Source organism: Callorhinchus milii, unplaced genomic scaffold (genome assembly GCF_018977255.1).
Source record: "Callorhinchus milii isolate IMCB2004 unplaced genomic scaffold, IMCB_Cmil_1.0 Scaffold18, whole genome shotgun sequence".
In the NCBI taxonomy this organism is placed as follows: Eukaryota; Metazoa; Chordata; class Chondrichthyes; order Chimaeriformes; family Callorhinchidae; genus Callorhinchus; species Callorhinchus milii.
The window spans coordinates 13,575,090-13,586,635 of NW_024704759.1; the positions used below are offsets into that span (position 1 = coordinate 13,575,090).

Here is an 11,546-nt window from a genome sequence, read left to right on the forward strand (position 1 = left end):
CATTTTAATACACTGCCTATGAATACTTCAAGACCTCCAAGCTGATTTACCAATGAATGCCTAATAATGTAAAGCATATTATATCTGTTCACCTTTATTGCTTTCAGTCAGCAATGTGTCTGTGCTAAAATCAAGGGCTCAGGCACAGTGGAATGGTTTAAGGGTTTATTGACTTGGAGAAACCTTGTTTGTGAGCATATTAATGGAGCAAGACCAAGGCTGCCTTTGTATTTGCACAGTGATTGTTGCATATCTGAGGCTACCAGCCCCTTGGGACGTCCTCCAGACGTGAAAGGCACTTTACAACTGGAATTTTGTATTGTATTGTACCTTCTCTCCCTCTAAGCTCCCTCCCTCCCTCCCCCTCTCTCTCTCACACTCTTCGAACCCCCTGATCTTTTTAACTTAATTTCATTTTCGAAAGTACAACCTGATAAATACTTCTTACGAATGAGAGTTAAATCAACATTTGAAAATAAAACATGCACACGCACACATCTGAGATATCTTTAAATCACCTTTGTGGGCTTACCATCACCATAAACATAATTACTATTTAAACAGCACATTTAAACTTTTCAAATAGAATTAAGTTTTGATTCTTCAGGGTGTATCTCTCGCAGAGACTCTTCCTGCAGAGTCGTGTCAGTCCATGGCATTGGGTCAGGAATCTTTCTTAAGCAGTTTGAGTAGTTCAATGGTGGTGTATCAACGATGATGGGAAGGTTTGGAACGAGTTGTGTAACTTGAATGGTGGTCTGGATATCAATACGCTTTATATTACAAAGTCCCATTCAGAGGCATCATAGTCCCATTCACGACATTCCCACTGTCCAGAGCTACTGTTATGACTTTAGCCCAGTCAGGGTAAGTATTGAGTTGGAACATGTACAGCCCCCATGTGTTCACAGCAATGAAGAGCACAATGATGCCCATAATGTTCATAACAACTCCAGTCTTCACCTGTAGAGATAATGATAATCTGTTATAATCTGTTATAATAATAATAATCCTTGCATTTGATATAGCGCATTATCACATCTTCGAGACATCTCAAAGCGCCTCACAGAATATACTGTAAAGTGAATTGACTGTATTTTATGCATGAAGATAATGGGAAAATGAATGAGTAAAAGGGGACTTTAGAAATCACCCACCCACTCAAATTTAGAATGAAAGACAGACCCACCCTTCTATATCCCTGGATAGGGTCTGAGGATTGGCCTTTGCTGACCTGGAATAAGTTCGGAGGTTTGGGGCTCGAAATAAATTAATAAAAAAATGGGTCGGAAAAAAAAGAATACAACACATTAGAGACATGGGCGCTTCAGCCCACTGCCACAGTACTGTTCCTGGTCATAACATAAGGCTAAAGGAGCCTGATGTGAGATGCATTGTATTGGCCCCAACAACCAACATAAATAATTTTCCAAACTATCTTCATTCCTTACATGGGAATAACAGACTCAATGATTAAACTCCAGCCAGGTCTTGCTTTTATTTATGGAAACTCCTGCTTAACAATAAATCTTATGTTAGCAACGGGACCATAGTCAACTTGTTAATCAGCCTAACCACGGCTCTGATCAAGCCAGTAATCCAGCTAATCTCCATCAAAAAAGATTGTTTGTGGGTCACTGCTGTGCATAATTGGCTGCCGCGTTTCGCCCACAAAATACACAAATCACTACACTTTACAGTATATTGTGTGAAATGCTTTGAAACATCTCAATGACATGATAAGGCACTATATCAAATGCAAGGATTATTATTTGTAGTAGTAGTATTAAGACATGATATGAATTTTCAACCTCTTGAGTTTTGCTAACTTTAATGGTGATTCGTAGCTCTTTAAAATATTTCTCTCACACATTGCTCTCACCCATGTTAACACGAGTCTGTTAATTGTTCATCCACAGCTCAGTCAGTGTAGATATTGTTTACCAGGAGGGTTAAACACATTCATAATTGGCTGCCGCGTACACCTAAAGAATTTCCTCTGACAGCAATGTTCAATCTATTAACCCATCTTTCTCCACATTGCACAGCTAACCTAACCTATCATGGCCTTACATTTCCTATAGAGAAGTTCTGCATAGAGACCCCATAAACGCCAATTCAACCAAGCGGAAACTCTATAATACAACACTAGCCTCACAGGTCCTCATTTCAGTTCAGACCGTCTTCTTTTATTGATTTCCCCAAGATTAAGTCCAAAGAGCACAGCAATCAAAAAAAAAAGCAATAAAATTGGTCACTTCAATCCACAACTGTTTGTGGGACGCTGCTGTGTGCAATTGGCTGCCGCGTTTCGTCCACAAATATACAGTCAACTCACTTTACAGTATACTCTGTGAAGCGCTTTGAGACGTTTAGAAGACGTGAAAAAGCGCTGTATCAAATGCAAGGATTATTATTATTATTATTAAAGCATTCTCTCCCATGGAATATTTGTTCATGTCAGCCTGCAGCTATCCTTACATCTACCAAAACCGTTTTGAAGGCCCTTGTGCATGTTGAAAGCAGTTATCTTGTTTGTGGGCAGGTCAATAAATGATAGGTCTAACTGCATGGACTTTTTAGGATGATGTAACAGCATAAAATTACATCAGATGACCCACTTCTGTAACTAAGTGAAGAAAATTATACTTTTTTGTAAAGTCATTGGTTAAAAATAACACGATATGTATGTGAGGTCAAAGTATCTTTTTGCAGCACCTTGTGCAGCAAAGCAATCAGGGAAAATGTGCAATCAGGCTTGCCATAAGAAGGAAGAGAAATAGAGGATTAGTCAAATCGTCGCTATTTTTCAACACCTTTCAGATTACAGGACAGCATTATCAAGAACTGGTTTGTGGGTCTGAGGTTGTCGATTGAGGGGAAAGATCCAAAAACGTTTGTGGTTGCAGTGCCCTATACTTCCTAGCCAAGTCTGCGTTACCTTCATCCAAAACCCTGCCCTCATGCTTTACCCTCATCCAAAACCAATGCTTTAAAGTAACTTGGATGAAACATGTCTAATCCGATCAGCACTGTGGATTTACATTCCAGTTTCTTCTGACTTAATTAAGAATTGTTATTGGCATAAAACTGATTATTTAAATGGAGATTAGGTCACCAAGAGAAGAATTCCAACTGTTTATTTGCGTCATGTTCCTTTGCTCACTGACCTCTTTCGTGGCCCCTGCACAGTTAGATGAACCCATACAAACTAAGCCTAAATGCTTGCCACTACTGTAACAGAAATCAAATCATAAACCAAGCTCATCTTGGAAGTCTTGTGCTGTTCACTCTATTCACGATTTGGACAAGACTACCTCAATTAGGATAAAATGTGCCAATTAGGGTTAGGATTGTCACAAACTATGAAGATAGGTAGCTAATAAGGGGGTTAATATTTAATAATCCTTGCATTTGATATAACGCCTTATCATGTTGAGATATCTCAAGGGCGATTCATAGGGATATACTGTAGAGTGGATTGACTGTATTTTATGGACATTCCACTCACATGTCGGTTAGTATATAGTCTTAAGTGGGAGCAAATGTATTCCAGCTCAGGGTTTGTACTAGAAATTCAACGTACCATATCCGTGACCATTAGGTGGCCTGTAGAAAAGGCGATAGAGTTTGGAGGAGTCGCGACTGGGAGCATGAAGGCAAAAGAGCACCCTACAGTTCCGGGAATCATCAGGTAGAGAGGATTCACCTTCAAATGAATGGCCTGTAGACAACAATAAGAGGGAGCAGTTGCATTTCTTATGATGAAAGCTACGCACCCGGTGGATATCAAATACAATTCTATCAGCCAAAGAAATTCCATACTGCCCTCAGAGGGTGCTATACAAATGTAATTTGTGGTTGTTGGTGACTATCCACTCTACAGACACATAATGCGCTGTGCTCAAGAAACTCACCAGTTGGGTAACAATCGGTAGGAATATTATAATTGTAGCAGTGTTGCTGGCAAATTCCGTGAAAAATGCTAGCGTTATGGCAATGACCAGGACAGCTAGACTTGGCGGCAGGTCCTCAAGTGGATGGAGCTGCTTGCCTATCCAGCGTGACAGCCCTGATTCCTGAAAAGTAAAACATTGCAGGTGTTCAAACACTGGGTTAAAGAGTTTAAAACCTGTTCAGACTAACTTAAAATTACTATTGCCGAGGAGCAAGGCCATAGTTCTGCCTTGTTTTCTACCCAATGCAGCAGGAAAGTGATTTATGCAATGAACCCAGTGGAACAATGTTTTTCTTATAAGGTTGTGGGTTCAAACTCCAAGTCAGGGTTTTGAGTTTATTGTCCATGCAATGTCATGTGCCAGCAGACAGGGAAAAAAAAGGGAGTTCATAGACTTTCAGGAGAGGAAGAGCTGGACAAGGGATGAAAAATGGAGAAGAAAGATTTAAGGTGTGTGTTTATGCGGGTGGGGGTAAGCGCAGCTACATTTTTATGGAAACTTACAATTAACTTTCTTTTAGCTACAAAAATACTAAGATTTCAGTAGGGAGTCATTGTCATTGTGGAAAAGTCAAAATACTGCAGGTGCTGAAAATCTGAAATAAGAACCAAAGTGGCTGGGAACACTCAGCAGGTCGGGCAGCATCTATGAAGAGAGGAAAGTGAGTTAACTAATTGAGTTCTGATGAAAGGACATCGACCTGAAAGGTCAACTCACTTTCCTCTCTCCATAGATGCTGCCCGGCCTGCTGAGTGTTCCCAGCCACCTCTGTTCTTATTGTCATCGTAGACTTAGGTTAATTACATATCAGGATTGAGCTGTCGTCAGTTTTTGAGGCAAACAACAAATAACAAATAAAATAATGCATGTACCTCACACCCTTTTGCCATTGCAAAACCTCCTCCTAAAAGCAGGACCACATTCCAGGGTAGGTTTGCTTGAACTTTTTTCCAACTTAAGAGGGATGGATTTGGAACATTTGCAGCTAGGTAAAGAAGAAACATTGGCAATAAGGAGAGAATAGGTTTTAAGGAAGGTCTGTGTTTAGTTGCAGCAACAGCAAATAACTATCCAGAGTGAGAATGTCGCACTCTGAATGATCTCTGGAACCATAGGAATTATGCATTTATAGAATGTAAACCGAGGAGGTAAGAATATCTGAAGTTAGGCTCAAAATCACTAAGTGCTTGGTTTGCTTGTTAATGTTTAAACACAAATAATGTGATAAATGAACTCATTAATGTATAACGTTATCCTTGGTAATATAGGCAAACAATTGCTCAGTCTGTGTTTGTAATTTTAAACGGGTCCTTGTACCATATTAGCAGGTTTTTGTTCTGAGAACTGTGCTCTGTAACTCTGCTGATTACACTGAATAACAAACCTTTCGTACTGCTTTCAGCCATGCAAAGCGCTCCAGATTATTATGCTTGTATATTTTCTTTCTATATAAAGCACCCGGCTTTGTTCCCAACTCCTTATAACTTCTCCTGTATAAAACATATGTCCCAGATTCCATTCTCTTTGGCAGATTCCCACACAATTCCAGGGCATCTATTTGATTCAACGAGTTTACATACCTTTTGAACTAAACCACCATTTCAATGATGGTTTTTGAGATGGAAAGGCAAACATTATAATAATCAACGACAATCCGGTTACTGCATCTGATATGTATCTACAAAATAAATTTTGGAAATAAAAGAATCAGTAGATGGAGCTGAAGTTGTTGTTTTGTAATTCAGCTCAGAAGAGTTAAAGATCTATCTTTAACATTTACTGTTTATCAACAATCTCCCTTTTCATTCCCTTTTACCTCTAGCAATATGCATTTTACTTGTTGACACAATTCACAAAGTACACCGTTCAAATTCTAAACTAGCAACGAATCCTATGACATTCTAAGTCATCCTTAACCGCTTGACTGAAATAGAAAATCCTCTTACTCTTGGCCAAAAAAATGGGCCCAGCCAGGAATGAATTTGGGATCCCTTGTGAAGAGAAAAATGGCAAAAAAGAAGAAAAAGACAGCGACACTCCTCTCTGCAAATCTGAAAGGTCAATAAATCCAGTGAGTAGCTTGGGACAACAACAACAACAACAAGATTACATTTGTATAGCGCCTTTCATGTCGGTTGAGGGACATCCTCAACATCAAACTGAGATTTTACCGAAGCTGCTTTGAGAAGTCGTATGATTTCATTCTGACCAGCAGTAAGTTTACTTTGGCTGAATAGTGGTACACACAAGGTATTTGTGATGAGGCCAGCTCAAACAATGCCAATTACAAACAATATCATATGCGGACAGCATCGATACACTAACTGATGCTCAACTTTGAGAGAACAGAGAGAATATGCATATCACACAAGAAGCTGTCGGTATAATTAACCTGTTACATAACATACTAAAAAACAGATCACTGTACATCTACCCATACATACTTCATTGGTCCCAGTTTTGCATAGTCGCTCTTTATCACTGCTTTCACTCTGTCTTGAGACTCTACATTTGTGTTCTTTCTACAGGACCTAAACGTAAGGGGCAAGGAATGACATTGTAACAGACAGACTCATAAGCTGAGCTCATCTATCATTGTTTCTGCTTATCCAAGGTTTTAATTTCCATCTATGATTCTTTTGTTTCTCATGGGTGCATATTTCGCCAACAAAATACACAGTCACTCCACTTTACAGTGAATCCTGTGACATCTTGATGATGTGATAAAGCGCTAAATCAAATGCAAGGATTATAATTATTATTATTATAATTAACCAACTTGCCCAGGCTCAGTTCCAAGATATACAAGGAAGACAAAAGCACATAACTACGTATACTTCTATTCTTTTTATTACCTTAGGCTGAGTCCACCGTATAGGAAAGCGATCCACAGCCAAGCAAAGAACAGGAATATGAATGCAAGCGGGCAAGCAAACATAAACCACGATCCAAAGTTCACCAAGTCACAGTCAGGGAAATAACTGAGATGGAGAAAAGGGTAAAACATATTCTAATATCTTCCCATTTAAAATCGAAGTGAAATCTAAAAGTGCCTGCACCAGGAATGGATTTCCCCTCCCCTCCCCCTGCATTCCCTCAGCCAAACCTAAAATTCAAGAATAACTTGGATCTATATAACGTGCTGCATATTGGATAACGTTTCGGAACCCTTCAGGTTTATGCCTATGAGGTATGACAAACCTTACAAAGTTAGCCTCATGTGTACAGTCAATTCACTTTACAGTATATTCTGTGAAGCGCTGAGATATCTCAAAGATTTGATAAGGTGCTGTATCAAATGCAAGGATTATATTATTTTCAATGATGTATTTCTCAAGATGAAGGATTTCTACCGCTCTCGCACTCAGTATCAGAAGCTCTCCAGGTCACAGATGCAGAGTGAATGCAGAGGATCCCTTTATTCCTCTTCACCAACATACAGAATCTACCTTACCCTCAGTATAATAGCAAGCTTTGGTGGAGTTTGCCACAGCCATTTCCTCACCACTCACGTTCAGTGGTTTCTCTGAATGAGGCTAACGACCGAGGAATAAAAATCCCCATCGACATATTTACCTCTTCACCTGGCCAAGTAGGATGAGGTTTGGAGCGGTCCCAGTTACTGTAGCTGTCCCTCCAATACTGGCAGCGTAAGGAATACAAATAAGGAAACCCTTCCAGAGTTTCTTTTGCTGCTCCTGTTCTTTCTGCTGGGCAAGCGTAAGGTTATCATCTATCTCAGGTAGCTGAGGATGCTTTTGGCTGCGGGTGGGAAAAAAAGGCATAGATCAACTGCATTTGATTCAATGGTCGTGCAAGAAGATCACCAGAAGTTATCAGCAAAAGCAGTACTATTGTTACATTGATGATGAGCACCTTCTAAACGTGGTCGGTTGTCGCTAAATTTCATTCAAACCCCACATAGGCCACAAAACTTGGAGATAAAAATCCACTTATGTAAAGTAGTGCAAATGAATAGGGCAGCGAGATGCACTTGAGAGGTTAGTTGGTAAATGTACTATTCAATGTGGAACTGATTCTTAAAGACTAGGAAGGTTCCAACTTCAATTCTTCTTTAATCCTCAATTAGCTTTTGTCAGCAGACATGAGCATTGAAAATCCCACCAGTGCCCCTGAGCTGGGTGGGGTGAGGGAGAGGGGTGTTTCCGTGTGGTTAGCAAACGAGAAAATAATTGGTATTTTTCCAATTGTCAGAACATGTTCATACTTTTCCATTCGACTAGTTTTCTGTTCTTCTGATTCCAACATCCTATATCTACCCTCAACCTTATGTTCAGCAACCAACCCTAGTTATACTAAGTGGCAGAAACACATTTATACAGTTTATGCACCTGTTGAAATTATTTCCTCATGGAAATAATACAGCAAAATAAATTTCCTCCAACACCTTGTTCTCTCACCCTCAGCTGTATAAATTTGTATGAACTTTATGTCGTACCTGTCATCAGAAATCAAAAACGGCACTGCATTTGATATTGGCTCCCTTGAAATGACATCTGGGGGGAGAAAGAAATTAATCAAATGATTAAGCACAAATGATTAAAATGTTTCCAACTTATAAAGCACACAACCTTTTAATGAGGTCTGTCAACCTTGAAGTTTAAAAGTATAAAACCCAAATCTTTAGATTTGTGAGCGGGTGGTTTTCACCTGTTCCAGAGCTGAAAGGCCCCCAAGACTCCACATGTCAAATATGATTGTTGTGGACCTGGATACCTCTGGGTTATGGGAAAGTGCATAGAGCTTCCCATGCCTCCGACCCCTCCATTATAATCCTGATGTCAATTATCGTAACTGAAGCGCTCCTGGAAGCAACCCACGTGAAGGGTGCTATATAAATGCAAGTTGCTATTGTTGATGATGATGCTTTTATCACTCGGACATATTCTATCTGAACACCAGCATCAGTTCATGTGCCACAAAACATCATTCAAGGGCGGAATATCACACATGTGAGATATATAACCCAAGATGGCTCACTCTATTAAGAAGGCTTGTTCAATTAATGGAGAAATTGTTCGCTCTGCAAGTGCCTCTGCATTTCTCTCCATCGTTCTTGCACAATCAAAATGAAGTTGATGAGACACACCCTTAGTGGGAACCAGGGCTTGAACACGAATGCCAGTGTATGGAAAACAACTCAAACCTTAAACTTGGAAGTTTCAATCAGTCCCAAATCAAATAAAAACGAGTACCTTTATGAGCTAAGCCATCTTCATCATCGTTCTGCTTAATGGCTTCACTATCATTCTGCTTCATGGGATCAAAATTGCCAAACAAGCTCTTGAGCATCGCAGTAGCTATTGGCAGCATCATGGCTGTGCTGGCCGTGTTACTGAGCCACATTGACAGAAAAGCTGTGGTTATCATCATCCCCAAGATAAGCCTAAAAAAACAGCAACAAAGAAAACAACAACAAATTACATTTGTCGGGAAGATAGTCAATGATATGCACCCGAGCTGGGGGTTGGGATCAGGAGGGGTGGAGGGCAGTGAGGATTAGGATGTGACTGAAGGCGTGGTTGAAGAGGAAAGTTCTTTCATTTAATTTTAGACCAGTAAGACCTTCCTTGGCTACAGTGCGGAGGCCCGAATGGATATGGGAATAAAGCCTCGCAATAGGACTGAATGAATACCTTGCTTTGAGAGCAGCCCAAAAATAATGCAGCCGCAAACAACTAATTGTTGAAATCCCCTCCCATTATTGCCCGCTTTCAATACTTGACAAGACTACAATGTTTCTATACAATGATCCATGCCTGTCCATGACTTACAGTGACAATAAAGTGTTGACAACAATTAGTAGCATAACTGAATGAATGGAACAGGTACTTTGTTGTTACTTACATGGGTGGGCTCACGCCAACGAACATCAGGATGGAGAGGGCTATTCTTCGGTGCAGGTTCCACTCCTCAATCGCCAGTGCCATGATCAGGCCACTTATGAAGAGAACATTGGTGTCAACAAAGTACTGAGGACTGACCTTGGCAGAGGGCAGGACCCCCAGGAAAGGGAAAAGGCAGATGGGAAGCAGAGATGTTACGGCAATTGGCAATGCTTCCGTGCACCAGTATGTGGCCATGAGGAGAATTACATAGAGGCATCTTCCTTCCTGTGGAAGGTATGTGAACAAATCCAAAATAAACTTATTTGGGCTTATTAGGTTAAACAATGATATAGTTGAATAATGAAGCACTATTCCCATGCTTAACATCCAGAGTATTATGCCAACACTATGTATTATTGGCTGCAACATCTTAAGTAATAAATAGTGTTGTTATCCACTGTTATCATGCACTAAATATAGAGTCAATTCACTTTACAGTATATTCTGTGAAGTGTTTTGAGACATCTCGAAGACGTGATGCAAGACAATACAAAGTTACATTTGTAAAGCGCCTTTCACATCGGGAGGACAGCCCAAGTCACGAGCAATAATAAGCAATAAGGCGCTATGTCAATGCAAGGATAATTATCATTGTTACATAATTCTGACAAAGAAATCAGATTATATCATTCACTGAATGAGGCTGACAATGACATTACTGTTATTTGTACATTAATTATTGTATTGTTTCAATAGTTGACAAAGTCAAGCTTTTGCAAATATTTTTGTTTGATTGGTTTACAACAGCAACAAATGTCGACCACTTAATTTCACTGAAGATATTACACTCCCAATGCTGTAAAAGTAAAATTAATGCAGATTTAGATGTGTAAATTTCCCAATCCCAAATGTGTACTTGTGGTTAGAGCACTCGCCTTGCAAGCGAGAGATCTGGGTTTGATTCCCGCCAGGGTAAAACCTTGGGTAAGTTTCCTTACTCCACACCTTCCTTACTCCTTACTTGAGGGATAATAATAAACAAAAAACAATAATAAAATTGATCACTTCAATCCACGACTGTTTTGGGGACATTGCTGTGCGCAATTGGCTGCCGCGTTTCGCCCACAAATATACAGTCAATTTACTTTACAGTATATTCTGTGAAGCACTTTAAGACGTGAAAAGTGCTATATCAAATGCAAGGATTATTTTTATTATTTGTTGCACAAATGTTAGCAATGTTCCAGCTTACCTTTAAAGGCAGAAAGAATATAATTGGTAAAAGCAACACAGGCATCAAGAACAGCACTATGGTTTTGCGAATGCTCCAAGCTTTTTTCGCAATCATCCCAATCTGTACCATGTTGCATTCACTGCCTTTGGCAAAGTCTCTCTGTGCTGAGTCTCTGCCTCTCTCTCTTTCTCTCTCTCCAACTTCGATATCAAAACTCAACACGTGGGACTCAGAGAGACTTTATCCAAGTAAGCCTTACCCACTTTCTGTCTGCGAGTGACCTGCCCTTTCTCGAGTACAAGTTGATTTACACCTAGGGAATATGCTCTGTGCATGTGCTGTTCCATTAAATGCTGATGTAGGCATGTCAAACAATCACAAGATTAGCTTCAGCAAATGGAAATTCCTCCTAGTTTATACAGATGAGTGCTCTATATTTGTAGGCTGGTAACTGAGTCCGCTGAATGCATCACCCAGTTCACTAATTAGACACTCTCCCACTTT

General features: G+C 39.9%; 1 protein-coding gene across 1 annotated transcript; it reads right to left on the reverse strand.

The window, feature by feature from the left end:
• Positions 1-151: 151 nt before the first annotated feature.
• slc13a3 (solute carrier family 13 member 3) lies at positions 152-11,357 on the reverse strand. The gene is made up of 13 exons (XM_007905204.2): positions 11,061-11,357; positions 9,828-10,093; positions 9,176-9,366; positions 8,419-8,476; positions 7,536-7,721; positions 6,815-6,940; positions 6,404-6,490; positions 5,906-6,010; positions 5,540-5,637; positions 4,832-4,944; positions 3,918-4,079; positions 3,587-3,724; positions 152-963 (listed from the first exon to the last, which is right to left on the reverse strand). The coding sequence occupies exons 1-13, from the start codon at positions 11,169-11,171 to the stop codon at positions 781-783; spliced, it is 1,824 nt and encodes a 607-aa protein (XP_007903395.2). The 5' UTR covers positions 11,172-11,357; the 3' UTR covers positions 152-780.
• Between the last annotated feature and the right edge of the window lie 189 nt (positions 11,358-11,546).